This window comes from Stigmatopora argus, chromosome 8 (genome assembly GCF_051989625.1).
Source record: "Stigmatopora argus isolate UIUO_Sarg chromosome 8, RoL_Sarg_1.0, whole genome shotgun sequence".
Lineage (NCBI taxonomy): Eukaryota > Metazoa > Chordata > Actinopteri > Syngnathiformes > Syngnathidae > Stigmatopora > Stigmatopora argus.
The window spans coordinates 4,306,025-4,325,254 of NC_135394.1; the positions used below are offsets into that span (position 1 = coordinate 4,306,025).

The 19,230-nt window shown below is 36.9% G+C and overlaps 1 protein-coding gene across 2 annotated transcripts; it reads left to right on the forward strand.

Annotated features, from left to right (window-relative positions):
* Positions 1-458: 458 nt before the first annotated feature.
* On the forward strand, positions 459-19,221 carry swt1 (SWT1 RNA endoribonuclease homolog). Of its 2 annotated transcripts, none has more exons than XM_077607860.1 (17): positions 459-659; positions 1,299-1,356; positions 2,063-2,124; positions 2,205-3,402; positions 3,476-3,605; positions 3,927-4,028; positions 4,158-4,349; positions 5,204-5,297; positions 6,487-6,722; positions 7,518-7,651; positions 8,078-8,216; positions 10,787-10,926; positions 11,014-11,144; positions 11,608-11,754; positions 14,037-14,103; positions 14,208-14,275; positions 18,852-19,221. In XM_077607860.1, exons 2-17 carry the CDS (start codon positions 1,303-1,305, stop codon positions 18,949-18,951), a joined length of 2,994 nt encoding a protein of 997 aa, XP_077463986.1. In that variant the 5' UTR covers positions 459-659; positions 1,299-1,302; the 3' UTR covers positions 18,952-19,221. The 2 variants fall into 2 exon arrangements, with proteins under 2 accessions (XP_077463986.1, XP_077463987.1); XM_077607861.1 differs by lacking the exon at positions 459-659 and adding an exon at positions 717-866.
* The last annotated feature ends 9 nt before the right edge of the window (positions 19,222-19,230 follow it).

Here is a 19,230-nt window from a genome sequence, read left to right on the forward strand (position 1 = left end):
ACACACACACACACACACACACACACACACACACACACACACACACACACACACACACACACACACACACACACACACACACACACACACACACACACACTATATACTATATAGTGCATATACGTATATATATGTGTATATGTATATATATGTATATATATATATATATTTGTTGTTGTTGTTTTTCTTTTTTTTAATAACATTTATTACTATCCTAACTCCATTTTTAAGAGATGAAGTACAATATGGCCTATTGCAGGGGTGGCCAAGTCCTAAACCCAAAACCTAACCCTAAAACAAAGTGTGATGTGTTTTGCATATTTGTGTAGGGGGGGGGGAAGAAGATAAAACAAATGTTAAAACATATGTCAAGATGACCTCAAACTGGCTTGTCTCCCCCACTGACCTTCAGCTAGCGGCTACCTCTCAGCTCCTCACCCATATGAGTCTGTGTGCTCATCAAGACAAGCTCTATGGGTTTACGTATGTCATGCTTAGATATTATAATTTATAGTAGTTTAAAAGCGTTAAGTAACAACTCATTGGTGCAATTCAGGCTTTCACCTGCAAGACCTTACGATAACCGATAGGGGCAGTGGTGTGCTGAATCAACAAAACAGAACCAAAAAGCAGCAGAAAAAGACGAGGCAGCTGAAATGGTATGTTGGTTTACTAATTGGTATTCGTCATTCTTATCGCATTTTACCAGAATATACGATTTATCCACATCAACTGTTTAAATAAATAAAAGGGCAAATCGCTAATTTCGCTGTTAGGTTTCCACTCCTCTGTGCAGCGAAACACAAACGGACATGTTAACTTTTAAGCAGGATAACCACCACAACAGCTAATCAAAACCCCTAAAGGTTCATCCATTCATTTATTTTCTGAACCGCTTTATCCTCACTAGGGTCGCGGGAGGGGAGGGGGTGCTGGAGCATATCCCAGCTTACTTCGGGCCAGAGGCGGGGGACTCTCTCTCACACTCATACGTAGGAGCAATTAGTGTCCAATCAGCCTACCATGCATGTATTTGGAATGTGGGAGGAAACCGGAGTTAACAGAGAAAACCCACCCCGGGACCGTAGAGAACATGCAAACTCCACACAGGTGGAGTGACCTGGATTTGAACCCAGGACCCCAGAGCTTTGATGCCGACGCGCTAAATACTGTAGCTTAATCAGTTTTAATCAGTACCCCAGTTACCATACAGGTCTAACTACAGCATAACCCAGTTTCACAGTATACTGTCCTTTTGGACTCACTTAACAGTGTCTCTCTTGAAATTACATCTGCAGAACTATGTCTGAAAGCTCAAGAAAAAGGAAGCACAAGAGGTCCTCCAAAGAAGAGGAGGTAAGATAGAATTTCTTATAAGCCAAGGGTGTCAGACTCAGGTTGGTTCGCGGGCCGCTTTAACGTCAACTTGATTTCATGTGGGCCGGACCATTTTAGATATAATATTTAGATTTTTTTAAAATAAATGGATTAAAAGATCTGGATTAAAAGCCCTGAATATTCAGTTTTTTATAGATCTAAAACAATGTTTATTTTAGCTTTTTTAAATATATTTTTAGATTTTACAAAATGATTATTGAACTAAAAACACAGAAAAAATGATTTAAAAATTACAATTATTGATTTAAAAGAGGTACAATTTGGAAATTTAATATACAGCTATACTCTTCATTTTAATTTGATACTAAAACAGAAAGTCAGCACTCATGATTTACTTTCCCGGGCCACACAAAATGATGCGGTGGGCCAGATTTGGCCCCTGGGCCGCCACTTTGACACGTGTTATAAGCAATTCAATAAGTGTAGAAGAGAGCTATTTTTCGTGTGTGCCGTAATTCTCTTCATAAGTTGCATGTTATTACTGTTTGCTTGGATTGGTACGAAAATAAATTGCACATTTGAAAGTACTAACATGAATGTTAGTTGAGGAAAATTTTGATGTAAAGGACCTGTACAAAAAGAACATTGTACATTTCCTTGGCAGATACATTTTTCAGCATATTTTCTTGTGCAAGGATAATATTTTGTTTCTTTCTTGTTGCAGACATACAAAAATCAACTACACTCTGATAGATCCAAGAGGAGGCACAATGACAAATATTCTAGGTTAGCTATAAATATTGCACCTTTAATGACAAATCATCTCATATCTGACTATGTCATTACATTTATTCTTCCACATGAAGCCATTCTAAGCGACATGAAGAGCAGGCCTCTCATGTTGAAAAGGAAAGCCGCCAAATCACAAAGTCTAAATACAAACTCTGTAGTCGTGAAGATAAAGACAAGAGACGGCGAGTTTCTCAGACAGATGTGGTCGATTCAAAAACAAATAGTGCTTCCCATTCACAGCACAACAGTACCCCTCTTAAAGCGGAGTGTAGGTCTGTACGGAAAGCTGATGTTGCCAATGGGAAAGAAATAAAGGAACTCAGAACAAGATCAAGATCCCCGAACATCAGGAATTCAGACACGGATCATCGAAAAAAAGAAAAGAGCTCTATATATAGTTCTGATAAAAATTCTCTCCATGTGAGCAAATCCAAATCTCAGACAGATGTGCTTGATTCAAAAATAAATAGTGCTTCTGATTCACAGCACAACAATACCCCTCTTAAACTGGAGTGTATGTCTGTACCGAAAGCTGATGTTGCCAATGGGAGTGAAATAAAGGAACTCAGAACAAGATCAAGATCCCCGAACATCAGGAGTTCAGACACAGATCATCGAAGAAAAGAAAAGTGTTCTATATATAGTTCTGATAAAAATTCTCTCCATGTGAGCACATCCAAATCAAAAAAGATGGGAACAAGTCCCACTTATGCTTCAGAGGAACGAGGGAAAAATAGTCTGGGTTTGCTGAAAAGCAAGCAGAAAGATTTAGAAATACAAACCCCTCGAAATGACAGCAAAACGGCAGAGAAGAAAGAAAGCAAAACAGGAATAGTCAAAGTGACATCTCACGAAAGTGGGGAATTGTTGGTCAAAGAAAAAAACATATTTGATAGAAAAAAATTCACAGACTCGACCAAACAACACTGTTCTATTTCTACCAAGCCCAAAGTGTCCTTCAAAATTGCTAAGTCATTACATGCAATTCCCAAAATATTTTCTCCTCCGACACCTGTACATTCCAACTTTAAGATACCAAAGAAGGTTAAACCAGGGCTCGCTGAGACAAACACAACTGAGACGAGTGATGTTACCAAAACAAGCAAGACTGACACATGTACGAGTGAGCACCCTGTTTTGGAGGCCTCCACAAACTCTGTAGCTGTTCTTTCAAGTTTTTTAAAGCCATTTGAAAGAAAAGATGAAAGTCCATCTTCGTCAAGTGCCCCTGCCACTTCATGTGATGCCATTGCAGAAGAGACAAGTGAACAGGTGACTAATAGCATAAAACTTGTCATTTAAAGGGAAAAGATGCTTCATTCTTTTGCTATATGTTTGACTGTAGATGCAAGTTGCTGAAAAGCTTCACCTTGCCAGGACTGAGAGGCGATTAGAGGTGGATATAATGCAGAGCTATGGAGAGCTCACCTGTATGGACATAGACCCCGCAGAAGAGAGCACAACATATAGTCTAAGTAAGTTACATCATTTTAAGTAAAATGCCACAGGAGTTAAAAATCCATACCTTGACATTGTCTAATTAAATGGAAAATCTACACAAATATTTTATTTTGCATAGCGAAAAACACAACGAGCTGTGAAGGAGACATTTTGAAAAAATGTTTTACTCAGCTTTTGCGATTGGATAATATTTTATTATTATGGTTTTGATTTGACATGGTTTAGTGCTGTATTAAAAAATGTAGCACTTTGTACTTTGCTACAATTACCGGTATATGGAGATTTTATCATAGTATGTAGCTCCAAACAAAAGGCTGCTTGGACATTTTTTTCAGGTAAAGAACCTGCTCAGCAAGCTGTAATCCTCGTTTTGGACACCAATATTCTCCTCAGTCACTTGGATTATGTGAAAAACATACAAAAACGTGGCGTTGGAGGTGATTGTCATATATCTTCCTATATTACAATTAGTGACTGATGTTGAAAATGTGGTAAGCAAACCTATATTGGCCATTAACTTGCACAATGTTGTTATCTCACATTTTTAATGTTTAATGTCTTCATAGCTTTGGGTATTCCAGTTGTCCTGATCCCTTGGGTGGTACTTCAGGAACTGGATTCTTTGAAAAAGGGGAAAGGCTTCAAAGATTGTGTGGCTCATCTGGCCTGTCCTGCCATTTCCTACATTTACAATTCTCTGAAACGGCGAGACCCTCACCTTTGGGGGCAATCAATGCAACAGGCTGCTCAAAGTAATAGTGAGTGTTCAATTAAATTCCTCACTTTTTTAATTCATGCTTTGGTGTCTCTATTACAGTACAAGTTTAATATCTATTAGTGCAGTGTTTCCCCTTCCCTCATTTTTTTCAGCTGAGGGACACTTTTTGCATTGACACACCACCAGTTCAAAAACTTGAAACTTAAAACTCTGTTCCCTACATTAACAATATGAAGTCATTCTCATCAACGGTTTATCAACAGGAAACAAATAAACACAATGTATCAAAATTTTCTCACTGGCTTTTGCCACCAAAAGTTGAAGTCCAAGGACGCTGAACAACTTCCGGTTTGCGTAATGTAAATATGTATATATAAGTAATATATCGATTTTAATCTCATAATATTGCGATTTTTCTCTCAGAACATTACAATGTATGGTTATTTCCCGCAGCACACCTGACCATCGCACCATAGCACCATGGTACGTGTTTGAGAAACACGGTATTAGTGTACATTGAAATGTTTGGGCACAGTTTGTATGTCTGCTTCACAGTTATGATTTTTGGTTATCAAATCTGGCCTTTGCAGTGTTGAGACTCTGAATTAGAAGGAAGAACTCTTCAACATAGTAAAATTTATTACAGTAGTACTGTACTTTGCTTGACGGTACTCCCTTTTATGTCCAGTAGGTGGTAATAGTAATCTGCTTATTGTTTGTAATTTATGGTCCTAGCTTTTTATGAGTTGGCAACAGTAATAATGTCAAATAAATAATAATAGTTAAACCAGCATGTTGGACTTGCACCATTATTTATCCATTGACACACTCTTGCCACCAAAGTTTGAATGTACCAATCAATGCTGACATACTGTCTTCATGCCATTGCTGCAGATAGTCTGATGGCTGAGAATAATGACGACAAAGTGCTGCAGTGCTGCCTTCAGTATCAGAGTTTGTACCCAGGCCGTGTTCTCATCCTTTGCACGTGAGTTCCCCTCCCCCCAGCAACAATGCTTCTAAAGCCGCTGCAGTGTGTCCCCTGCAACTAATGCACATGAATGTGACTGCATAGCTTAAGGCAGATTGTGTCAGTAAGTGTGAGAAAAAGGCAAACCAAACCACTGAGAAAGAATAGAATGAAAAACTGCATGTCCAAGCATGTTTTTCTTGTGATAGGCTCATCCCTTTGACCTATACTCAGTGTAGCTCTAATCAAGAATATATCGAATTGGATTGACAAGTTTTAAATGTTAGTGTCCAAAAAGAAACAATTGAAATATACTGCAGTTCACAATTGGTACCTTCTTTTTTTCTATCTCATTTTTCTGGACACATTGGTAACATGTTGATGTTTTTTCTCTGTACATGTAGATAGAGTCGATGCCCAGGTAGCTTAATATGTTCTTTTAATTGATTTATTTAATTAATTAATTTATTACTTTAATATTGAATCATATTTTTTTTCGTTTGACTCCTTTGCGCATGCATACTCTCCTCATTGATGCTCATTGATTTGCAACAGCATAAGAATGTTATTAAAATAATTAAGTATTTCATTCATTAATTCATTTTTGAACCGCTTCTCCTCAAAAGGGTTGCGGGGGGTGCTGGAACCTATCCCAGCTAACTATGGGCACCATGCGGGGGACACCCTGAATTGTTGGCCAGCCAAGGCACAATGAGACAACCTTTTACGCTCACAGTCATACCTAGGGACAATTTAGGATAGCCTATCTTGGATGTCTTTGGGATGTGAGAGGTAACTGAAGTACCCAGAGAAAACCCACGCAAACCTGGTGGAGAACATACAAACTCCAGGCAGTGAGAACTGACCTAGAATTGAACCCTCAACCACAGTACTGTGAGGCCGACGCGCTAACAACGCGGTCACCGGGCCGCCTATTCAGAGTCTTATTATACTTTAAAAGTGTTGAAATGGCAAAAAAGTGATGTTTTTCCATTCATGATACTACTGTCTGAAAATGTATGGTAGGTGTAATTTACCCACAATCTTTGCTCTCCAAATTGTTGAACCATAGCAAGGCATTGAAATTCTGGGGTTACTCTTTGCTGGAAATAATCACACATTTGCCTATCATCATTTAAAAGTAGCACATTCGAAGCACTTATAGATTGTATAATGTTTTACTACAATTCTATTTCTCCACCTATAGGAATGATAAGAATCTATGCACTAAGGCTGTCCTTAGTGGGGTTAAAGCCTTGAGCAAGATTGACTTGGAAGCAGAGGTTGAACATTCACAACACAACCGTAACTACCTACAAAGCACTGTTCTCCAGAGGCTTCCCCAAATTAATATGCCAATGTGTTTGCCAATACCTGAAAGAAGGTGTACTCAAGCTCCATCTCTTACTGAAATACATCTGTCTTTGTGTCTCCCAGAAGACGGTGAGAAAACCCCCTAATGTTACAAGAAATAACATTGTATTTACTGTCATGGTACAGTAGGAACACCTATACTGGTTTACTTCCATAAACAATCGTCTTTATCTCTATCCATGAAATTGGCTTGAGAAAACTACAATAAATAATGGCCACATTTTCTTACAGAAACTTATTTCACGTATAATAACTCAATCGCCTTTGACGGGAATACACGTCTAATATGTTTTGATTAAGGTGGCTGGCAGTAGATGATCATGTTACTGTTCAATTGACAGTGATAGAAATCCAATCCATTTGAAGTGCTGGCTAAACTGGATTGCACACCAATCGCAGGCAAAGCCAATAAAGTAACCTAAACAATCAATGAATTAATCAGTTGTGCTGAAAAATCACTTTTTCCATTTAACAACTTTGTGCGAATAATTTCAAAAGGACCTTATTTCTGTTCTAACCAAAAGCACAATCCAAATTTGGTATGCAAGAACCCTGACCTGGCATCCATCAAACACATTTAGGATAGGATAGCTCTCTCATACAAAATGTATGACTTCATTAATTTTCTTCTAAATAAATGGTCAATCATTTCCACAGACACACTTTGCTTCTAGGTAGAATATAATATCTATTTTTTTTAAAGAGTCCAACTTGTTAAGTCTTTGGTTCCAATATGCTTTAGGTCAAAATGTTAAGGAATTTCTGACATTTTATTGTGTATATACATGTATGTGAAAATGCTATGCTCGTGGCTGTTTGAAAGTTTATGCCTCTGCTCATGTTGACACATGCATCTAATTCCAGAAAGAAAAACTCCCGCTGTGGAAGAGACGAAGATAAATAAATGTGTCTCTGAGTTTGAAGAATGCCTGCAGGAGGTTCTGTCCAATGTGCTTGAGATGGAGATGAAAGCTTCATTTGATGATTTATGGAAAGAGGTATGACCTAAATCTATGGCGTATTTTAAATTCCACTGTAATGTGAGACATTCATATGATTTATTGTCTTCTCAACTCATCGTTACCATCAATTACACACTCTGGACCGCACCCAAATTTCAAAATACGTAACAAAAAATTCACATATAGGCCAAGGAGGGTTAGTGTATTGTAGTTTGAAAATGAAAATGAATGGTAAAATAATTTGAAATTTAATATGTTTATGAGAAACTATATGCCAACAAACTTGAAACCGAATATAAAAATTGTAATTTATTATGACATTCTTTGTAATCAGATCTCACAATGCATATTCAATTTGCAAAATTCAATGTCAGGGTTTTAGTGACACAGATGGATATATACAAACATACATACAAAATCCATCAAAGTGTGGGATCATATGGATGCTTTCCCTTCCAATAGATCATCTACAAACCTCCACCTTGGAATCTTCATGATATTTTGCAATGTTTTAAAAAGCACTGGATTGCAGTATTTGGCTTCATTGTGCCACGATTTTTGCTGCAAACAGTTTTGAATCTCATCAACTTCTTTCGACAAGGTAAGACGACCTATACAGTAGGTAGATGGAATTATAGTAATAATAGTGTTACTATTATTTGAGAACAGTGCAAATGTAAATGCAAAACCAATGACATATTACAGTACATAGTTACACTAGTTAAATTAAGATGATCCAAAAGGTGAACCTCTAAAAAGACAATCCCTAAATTTGGATTAGTGTCTTTTTTTTCATATGCACTGTTATATTTGTACTATAAGGCGTACCCCACTTTTAAATTAAACTTAAATTTGACAAGTGACCAGTATTTGTTCATGCATAAGACGCACTAGACTATAAATCACAGGTTAATTCCCAAAACATATGCAGCCAATAAATATTCACACATGTTAAACCACTCTGTACTATATATAAACTGCAGAGTTCAAAGTGGTGGGAGTAGAGGTTTATAGTCTGAAAATTATGGTATCTGTGCCCACTTCAACCTTTGAAAACATTAAATTGATCCCTAAACTTGTGGTGATGACCCTGCACGTTTAAATTCGTGATTCCAAATAGCTGACAGTGTTCTAACTGAACAGAAGGCAAGACTGAGTCATTCCCTGCTGCAAAGGTTTAGTCCACTGGGAAATGACGTTTGCCGCCCTGCACTGCACCAGAATTCCCTGAAACACCAAGCAGAATTAGGTCACCTAAAACAGGATACCAAAATATGTGTCAGTAAACTGCTGAGTCACACTTTGCTCTGCTTCTTCATCTGACTCCCAATCCCTTTTAATATATCTAATTAAATTGCCCTTAGTCACAAGGCACCTGCATCGCATCAGCCTCTCATTTACTCTCACTGCACATTTGGTTGGTGGCTATTAGTTTTTTTCCATCTTCCTGTGTATAAAAGACAGGAAAGCTGTAGAGGAGAAAAAATTCTTCAATGCACAAATGCATTATTTTGTATGCCTTCAAAAATGGCATGATTTAAAGCAGGGGTGTCAGACTCTGGTTGGTTCGCGGGCCACTTTAACGTCAACTTGATTTCACGTGGGCCGGACCATTTTAGATATAATATTTAGATATTTTTTTTAATAAATTGATTAAAAGAACTGGATTAAAAGCCCTGAATATTCAGTTTTTTTATAGATCTAAAACGGTTTATTTTAGCTTTTTTTATGTATTTTTAGATTTTACAAAATGATTTTTGAACTAAAAACACAGAAGAAATTGATTAAAAAATTACAATTATTGATTTAAAAGGGGGAAATCAGGAAATTTAATATACATCTATCCTCTTCATTTTAATTTGATCCTAAAACAGAAAGTCGGCACTCATGATTTACTTTCCCGGGCCACACAAAATGATGCGGCGGGCCAGATTTGGCACCCGGGCCGACACTTAGACACGTGATTTAAAGGGTAATGTTGCACTTTATTCATAGCAATTGTCAGATTACTTTTAGACTAAGCAAAACAGGGTCGCAAAAACTTGCCTGCTTTGTCCTTCTTCTTGGAGAGCCACTAACTATATTGCTTCTCCTCCATTATTCGTTGAAGGATTAGAATGAAATTTGGTAGGTATATTCTAGCGAGTTACATGCATCAATCCTCAGAGCCTGAATTGTAACGTTTTGTCTCAGGGTTGATTCAGTACATTAATTTGTTGCAGACGTATTAATGCCCATATGTTCCAAGTTAGCCAGTAGAGAGCACACATGCTGTTTGGTTGTGTTTTTAATGTCTCTGGGTTTATGAGATATTTAGGGAGCGAGCCTGGTAGTTATAGTTCATTTTGAACATGCTGCTGTAAAATTTCTCATTTGGCCCCAACATTTGATGTTTGGAATACATACTGTAATCATGATATGTTGCTGTAACAAATTGCAGTAATTAAAAAAAACTTTTGGAAGGTTATCTAATTGAATCAACTATACATTGTTTTTTAATGTAAAGTGATTTGGTTATAATTTATTTTTTTCTATGTTTTGATGCTGATTCACTAAATACGAATTCACAGTCCTGCTGGCGAGGTTCTATCCCCAGTGGATTGAGTAGAGTTTGCATGCGCTCTCTGGGCCTGCGTGGGTTTTCTTTGGGTATTCCAGTTTCCTCCCGCATCTCAAAAACCTGGATAGTGGGCTGGTGGACCACTGTAGATTACCCCTAGGTATGAGTGTGAGCGTGAATGGTTTCCTGCAGTGCTGCCATTCCAAGCTAAAAAGCTCATCAGCTCAATCTTCACTCAACCAACCTGGTGCTTGTGAGTTCTTTTTGTTCTTAAGCCAAAATCTATAATTAGGGGACTCATTTAGAAGAAATGGTTCTCATCAAGATGGCCATGACTGGAAAAACCCTCAGAGAATCATTCAATTTGTGTGTGGCGGAGAAAGGTGGGAAAGTTCTTGCAACCTTAGTAGATTTACTTTAATGGGGAAGACTTCTAGATTGAATTTAAGATATATCTTGTTAGTTCTGGAACTTCTCAGGGACACCATATATGTGTTTGTTTGACATAACTTTAGCCCTCTTTCATGACCTCTACAGAACACAGATTACCTACTTGTTGCCTAAATATGGATGACAGGTTAAAGGCATAAATGTGGTTATTTTTTTCTCAGGTCATTCAAAGGACCTCAGTAGTACACTATTGACACTCCAGGAAGCAAGGGAGTTTGTTAAAGCATTTGGAAAAAGGTCAAAACATGTTCCCAAGGCGCTAACTGCAATGGAGAAGATTGTTCAAAAGCTGCAAACTGAGGTCTGCCTGATGCAGGATTTGTTGTTTTGTTTGATCTTTTGATAATAAAGAACAAGATTTACTACTAATATATTTCTTTAAATCAAGCCCGAGTCAGATGTCTGTGATGTTGTGATGAATGAGGAGGATGAAGCCAAACAACCCCCTTCTGCTCATGTGCCTCACCATGAAGTCTGGGCTATGTTTGAGAACATCTGGTGCAAAGTGTGTGAAATAAGGTGAGTGTACAAGCAGATAGCATGTTTGCATTCAAATCACAAGCCTTTTTTTACTTTCTGTCACGTGTGATATATATGTATTTTCACGACTATAAGGCGCACCCTCAATGAATGACACATTTTAATTTTTTTCCATATATAAAGCACACTGGATTATAAGGCGGCCTGTCTATTTTGGAGAAAATTTAAGACTTTTAAGTGCGCCTTATAGTCGTGAAAATACGGTATGTGAAATTAGAAAAAAAATGAATTCATGGGGAAATTGAATAAATTAATACATTTCAATAATGTAAGTAAATGTTTAATCTGCCCAATACTTACTAGCTCCACTGTAAATATTCCCTCGAATTTACCGGATAATATAGACCAGCCTTTCTTCAATATTTATTGCAAGTGAACTATTATTACAACAGTCCTTTCCTAGTTTTTGATAATCCATGTCACTTTTTTGTCTTTATTCCAGTTTGGAAGTGTTTAAAGCTCTGGCCTTTGATCCTCACACCAGACAAAGTGCTTTGTCAGTAGGAGGTCCTGCTCCACCACAGGACGCCATGCTCTGCCTGAGCCAAATATCCTCCACAGTCTCTCAGCTGCTCCAAGCTTTCATCAGGTATCTCAGATCACACATCTCGCCATGCCATTTTAAAACCTGCCTTTCTTTACATTGTATTTAGTGGATATAAAAACGTCTAATGGCAGGGTTTTTTTTCCCAATGAAAAATATGAGAATAGGATGCATGTTTCCGAAATGTTGTTCACCATTTAATGTGAACATGTATAGAAAGCATCATTGAAAAACAATCTTCTATATTTTCAAGAGGGAAAGCAAACATAAACAACTGACATAATTTAACCAATCATTACACTCTGATAATTGAGAATTAGCACAAACCAGAAACCACATAAAATACCTTTTTTCATCAAGTTCAGATGTTCTAGAAGTCTTTTTCCCCACTTTCTTGCAGAAGTCTGAAGGTTGCGTGCCTATACACACTGGCTTTTGGAAATGGCCAACACCCATAAAGCATGATTCTTCCTCAAGCATACTTTCTTTTGGGGCCAGTTAGCATAGTCTATTGTGTTTCTGCCAAACATACCTTTTGAATTAATACCCTAATAGTTCAACCTTGGTTATATCAGACCACTTTTTCCACAAGCGTTTGAGAGATTTTAAGTATCTTTGTGAGGACTCGATGTTTTTCTTCGTAACAAGGAATATTGTACCAAATAGAAAGTACTCCTTGCCAGAAATATGAATTCTGTAGAAATTTCTTAATGCGCTTATTTGTAGTCCAAGGTCACCAAGTCTGGTCCATCAATGCCCACTTTAAAACAGACATCCAAGTGCCTCTCCTTCAGTCTGTTGCGCCGAGAACTATTCTATAGCATTCATTTTTATTGCATTTTTTTTCTTATACAGAAATGACGAGTGATTGCATTTTCAATCATTTATTACACTTTAACCTATTACATTACTATACTATCCCCAAAAGTACACAAAAATAGTCAAATTTTGATTTGGAAAGCCTACAGTATATATGCAATACAATCCAAAATATCTCTTTCCAAGACCATGATTCTACCATCATATTAAAATGATTACATCTCTGTTCCATGGTCTATTATAGTTTAAAATAAAAACTGGGAGAACATTTGAAATCCGTACTTTCGGTTAATGTTCATGGCAGCACTCTATGTGAAATGTTTTTTTTTTTTACACAGAGCCTTAAAGTCGCCACGTGATTGATAACGCGAATGTGGTCATAGGCCTCGCCAACTCCTCGTCCTGTCCTTCATTGTGACCCTCGCTATCAACAAATGCTTTATGAATTACTTTCAGGCCTGACACATATTTTCACAGGCTGTCACCACCATGAATCATTACATTTTAACTATCTCATCTCATCTTATCTCATTTTCTGAACTGCCTTATCCTCAGTAGGGTCATGGGGGGTGCTGGAGCCAATCCCAGCTGTCTCCGGGCCAGAGGCAGGGGACACCCTGAATCGGTGGCCAGCCGATCACAGGACACAAGGAGAAGACACCATTTAAACTGTTTCTTCTTCGGTAGTTGGTCTTTCCGGTACAATGCTGTTGCGCCTCCATAGTGCCACAATGCTGCACCCCCGGTCAAAATATGTTGCAGCTGCAGAGGGACGTTAATCGCTCAAAACCATGTAGCTGAAGCTTTTTGTTGAGTGATATAAATCAGTCAGGGTTGGGGCGGCTCAAAATTAGCTGCAGGCAGCTTCCACGCAATTTTCAATGCAGTCAAGCCCAAATTCATACTTTGCATGTTCACAAAGGTATGTCATGGCAATTTTCCTAGACGACACCTATAGACTTTTACGTTTATGCCTCCATCGTTCATTCAGTACCATATATTTCCGAGCACAAAACACATTTAAAAATCATTCCCCCCCCAAAATTGACTTTTTGCCTTGTAATCAAATGTATAAACTGTGGTTGCGCTAAATAATCTGAAACCTATATGTTGGAGCATAACTGCATTGTTCTGCTCCAGTAAAGTGCTCCGATTCATCATCCATCAAACCTAGAAATAAAACAAATAATACATAAATTATCATTAAAAAAATAAAAGAACAATACCTAATTGCCATTCACAAGATAAATAATTAATGATAAGGGTAATACATTGATGCAATAATGCACCTTTAATCAGGTGCGCTTTGTAACCCGGTGTGCTTTATAGTCCTGCCAAAATAGCGTCCAATCTTTACTTTCCTGACTCACTAATGACAGTTCTAGATTTTTAAAGTTTTTATAGTAAGTGGTTTCTTAATTATTGACATGGTATACTAAAATTATAATAACACAGTGTTCTTTCTATGTCACTTTCACATTTATTCCTTTTAATTGTATTTTTTTTAGTGTTCTCTCCCCTTCTCCTGGCTTACAAGAAGTGCAGGTGCTTCTCAGCATGATCAGATCAAATAAGGTCAGCCCCTACTAATGTTTTTGTAGTTTTCTTTTATTCACACATTAGTTATGTTTTTAAATGAATGAACTGAGTCGTAAAAACTTTCACCATTGTGTTTCTAGATGGTTAATGTTGATTTCAGACTGGTGGACACGGACCTACTCAGTTGCTTCTCCCAGCAAGATTATAGGTAGTACACAAATACATCAAATGCCTCACACAAAGTGAACCCCCATTAAAAATAAATACAATTTATTTTCTTTCTCAGTGACTCTAACAACTATATTTATAATACTGATGACAGTGAAACTGTGGTTGGATTGTCAAGTAGATTGCATTTTTCTAGATCTATTGCTTTACTTTACTTTTATTTGCCTGAAAACTTTCTGGTCTTACTAAACTCCATTTAAAGAAGAGCACAATATCAATAAATACAAGTGTGCCACTATATGATCATCTTACTAAAATGCCAATCCAAAAAATAATGCTTCTGTTTACACTACAAGTCTAAGCATATATCAATGTATTATGTTTGACAAAAGGCTTAATCATTTACTTTGTTCAGACGTCGCCTCTCATGTTTCTGCCATTGTTGTTGTATGTCCGGACAGGGTCACTAAGACTGAGCTGTCTCTAAGCTTGAAAATCACTAAGGAACACTTTTATACACTGTTTAAGCAATTATGCATCTTGCAAAGCTTTTGTCGTGATGTTCAGAAATCAATTGACTTTAATTTAATTCATTTAAATTGTTTTATTTTAAGAAAAAAAAGTCTTCTTTAATTGATATAAAGTCACAACCCCTTTGATCATTCTTTTATTTTTCTTGTAAAACACTTGCATTTAACCACTCAAATCTCCTCTAAAGCAGGAACTGTAACATAATCATTTTTAAATTAAATAAGCTATTTTTTATCTGTATTTAGGTTCCATCTGCTTTCCATATAGTAATCCACATTTTTCTAGATTGTATGATAATGTAGAAAGTTTTACTTTTCAAATTTACCACTTTGCGGTTCTTAAATGTGCCACATTAAGCACACAGTTCATAAATAAAGAATAAAGGACCTCTATATACCAGATAACACGTTAGCAACATTTGAACACCTATTAAACAAAATTAATGTTGCCTAAAATCTTCGTCATTTTCCATACGACTTAACCACACAAGGGTCGCGGGGGAGTTGTAGCGTATCGCAGCCGAGAATGGGCAGCAGGCGGGAGACACCCAACATTAGTTCCCGTCCGCACGCAAGCTTTCACACTCATACCTAGAGGCAATTTAGACTGTTCAAACAGCCTACCCTGCATGTGAATGGGGATGTGGGAGTAAACCGTAGTACCTGAAGAAAACCCACACAAGACCAGGGAGAACATACAAACTCCATATGGGAAGTGCCGAACCTGGGATTGAACCCTCGATCTCAGAACTGTGAGGCGGATGTGCTAACCACTTGGCTGCTATGTCCCTTAAAATAGCTTCCTATATTCATAGTTTGACAGTAAGTTTTTAGACCTCTATCTATTTATAGATTTTTTTTCAGTGCGTTCAAAAAGAAGATTTACAATTAGCATAATATACAATATACAATCCATAGAGAGGATCACGATTCTTGTCACTGGCCTAATCATTAGTTAGGTAATCTAATGTGTCGATACTAGAGTTGTCAAAAGTATTGAGGTTTGGCTACCCAAATTATGTATCTGCATATGATATTTGTTTGCAAAAGTAAATACTTTCTTTTCACACAGAAACAAAAATAGAAGTGTTTTTAATTTTATTTTATTTTTCTTATATGGCTACCTGAGTTGAACAGTACAAATTTAATTAGTATGTGCTAATTACTGATATTATTTTTTTTTAAATTAATTTATTTCTTTGTTTTTGCACAGCGACACATCACCAGAAATGTATTGTCATTAGGAAACCTTGCACTACACTGGGGAATATTTTGCCTTAATCTTGATAGATATTTTTGCAATATTTTGTCAATTTGAAATTATTAAGGATTTTTATTTGTAGTATCGAAAATGGTTTCGTGTGTTCTTATTTTAGTATCTATCGAGTTAAAATACACAAGAGCTGTGTAAAAAAAAAAAAGTATTAACTTTGCAAAAATGGTGTTGTTGTTTGCTGTTAGATAGGAATGATATCAACAGTATTTATTTTTGGAGAATTTTCAATGTTTTTACTTTATCATTGCTGAAACAAGTTAAAAAACAACAACAATGCCTTGTGCAGTTAACCTTGTGCAGTGCCGTTCAATGCCACTCTAACATTAACAACCGTAAAGATAGTTAACTCAATACAGCTCTGACACAGTTTTGCTTCAGTAAAGACATTTCAACAGCCCATTTGTTTTAGTATAAGTTGAAAAACAAGTTCTACACAACAACAAATAATGTGTCATGCAGCTGGCCCATTATCACATGGTTGTGCAGCTGAATTGCAGCTTTATGTATGTCTGCAGTTTGAACCTAGTCGTTGCCAAGGAAACCAGCCAGAGTTTTACTTCCTTATTTACCACATTGTGTCCTCGCTCTGTGCTGTTGTCTGACTCTCAACGCCGGTTTTTGATTATTTCATAACACCACAAGAGTTCAATTCTCAGTGATCCTATTCATTGTTAATATTTCATTGGAACTTGAGACTGTTTCAAAACAGCATTTATAAATAATACATGACATAATTTTTGACTGATATTTTTAAGCACAGTCTATCGAGCCATAATGTGACTAAAGATTAATTCAATTCAAACCATTTGTGTACACATTTATCCAACGCGTCATTGCTTTCGTCAGCTCAAAAGAACACAGTAGTTAACACTGTTGTGATTGAAGATTTTACTTTGCTGACGCGGCCTTCAACGCTGATGTTGAATTATTTTATTTGCTCAATGCCCTCTGGAGTGCTGTGACGCCAGTGAAGGGAGGAGCCTAGCAGTTACATATATTTACTTTGCTTCCCTTATTTAGCTGGGCTGCTATACATAAGAGGGAACTATATCATATATTTCCAGTATTACCAGTACTTTTTCCCAATCAACACGCTAAATGCAAAGGTTGGCTCGGCTCAAACTGTTCGTTACAAGCTTCAATCGCCATTTTATTTTGCCTTACAGCTGTTGGTGGACAAATACGGTCTGGGTTTGGGGCAAAGAATTTGACCAGAGCCCCTAAATTTTAATAATGAATATCATAATATCTTTTTACAACATAAACATGCCTGCAAAGGTGTTATTTACAAGCTTCAGCACCGCAGAGAGAAAAATTGTCACTTTGAAGTCCAAGTGGATAAAGAATAAGGAATCAAGGTAATAATAATTAAAAAAAAATTAGAAGGCAATATTGTCCCTAATCATAAATCCACACATATTCAAAGCAATTGCGATCTTCACACAAGTGTCACTTACATTGTGAATGTCCACTAAAGGTCACCAACAAAGTATAAACTGTTGTTTTTGTGCTGTTTTCTTATTTACCCCTTTTCATTACGCTTTACTTTTTCAATCAGGTACTCCAACACTCTGCTCAGAATTATCTTTTTCCATTCAACTCTTAACGGGTTTACTCACAATGCCAGCGTTTGATTAATGAATTTCATTTTTTGAAAATAAAAATAAAGCTAATCATACAAAAGTATTACTTAAATAGTTTACGTCTACGAAATCACTCTCAATCAAGCTAAACGATACAAAAGTAAAGCCTTGACTTAGTCTACTTAATAAATGATACCTTTTTTAAACCACTGGAAAATGACTATTCATATATAACTGGTTCACCACATCTGATTATGTGGTGCATAGAGAGACAAGTCTTTCTTTGTTGACTTAGAGATACTTAGAATACTTAGTGGGGGAGTAATTGAAGACTTGAATGAGTTAAGTCAGTTTGCTGTTTGCGGGTTTCTGTGTTTAATCATTCTTGTTGCCTGAGGATTCATTACCTGTCACATGTCAACTGTTGTGTAACAGAGAGGCCCCCACGGGTCAGTGTGTCGTGCGCATTGTTGATCAGGCCCACTGACTGTGGCTGTTGCACTTGATTCTCATTTTCTTACTTTGTACTTGGAGAAACAGACTGTGGAAATGTTCCTAAACTAGTAGTAGAACCGCACGTTGTGAAAGTGTGGAGCCAAGTTGAATTGACAACTCTAAGAGGCCTAAATAAATTTTCGATGGAAACTGTGTGGGCAGCCAACAACGCTTGGCTGTCCTAATTCTCTTCCTGAGGTTATGCAAAGTTTGAAAGGAAGCAAACAGGCCACATTTGGATTCTTCTGGATGTGTTCATGGAGCTGTTGCAACTTAGAATGTGCTGTCAGAGTATGCAAGGGTCGCACTACACATATAGGTGTTTAATGGTACACCAAAAAATCATTTGAGTTTGGTTTTTAAATTTGGTTCATTTTCAGTACAAAAAGGGAGGAAAAATACTTTTTTTAAACTTTAAATAATGAAACGAGAGAGAGAGACTTATCTATGTTGACTATTAGTTATTTATTGATTATTTATCTGTTTGTTTGTTTGCTGTTGTTATTTGTGCACTTTGTGATGAAGCTTTAAATGTCATTATACTTGTATAATCACCAATTTCGTTATACGCAGCTGTGTATGATGACAATAAAGGCTTTTGATTGATTGATTTGACTATAAAAGCGTTCAATTCAATGAACAGTCAAAACCTGACCTCACCCAAAAACATTAATAAAAGACTGAAGATTGTATGGCTTACTTATTGTGTTTTTACTTCTTTTGTCCTCCTAGAGACAAGCTGAGAGTTGGAGTGAACCAGCTAAAGGAACTCAAGGATGCTCTGGACCATTGTGTTCAGGTGATGGGTCTGCAGGTCAGTCTAAATATGTAGCCTTTCCAGGGCCAGGGAGTCCAGGTCTGGTTCATGCCTCAAGTTTGATGGGCAATCAGGGATCCTCATATCACACAGGCTAAATAAGTCCTTGGTGTGTTAGCAATCGATTGGTTACAAAACAATAGAAAAGGGAATGTAAAGAAAAATAACTGATGTTATTAAGTTGTCTGGGATTGTAAGACAGAATACTCCATTAGCAATCAATGTGGTCCACTGAACCTGTATATATTTGTTGCATATTGTAATGTTCATAAAAAATTTTTTTTTCAAACTTTG

What these genes read in the sequence shown, in the direction of transcription:
- swt1 (XM_077607860.1), top strand. Translation starts at nt 1,303, where the DNA reads ATGTCTGAAAGCTCAAGAAAAAGGAAGCACAAGAGGTCCTCCAAAGAA. An exon ending in TTCAAAAGCTGCAAACTGAG is followed by an intron (nt 10,927 to 11,013) that starts GTCTGCCTGATG and finishes CTTTAAATCAAG; the next exon opens with CCCGAGTCAGATGTCTGTGA. An exon ending in GCATGATCAGATCAAATAAG is followed by an intron (nt 14,104 to 14,207) that starts GTCAGCCCCTAC and finishes TTGTGTTTCTAG; the next exon opens with ATGGTTAATGTTGATTTCAG.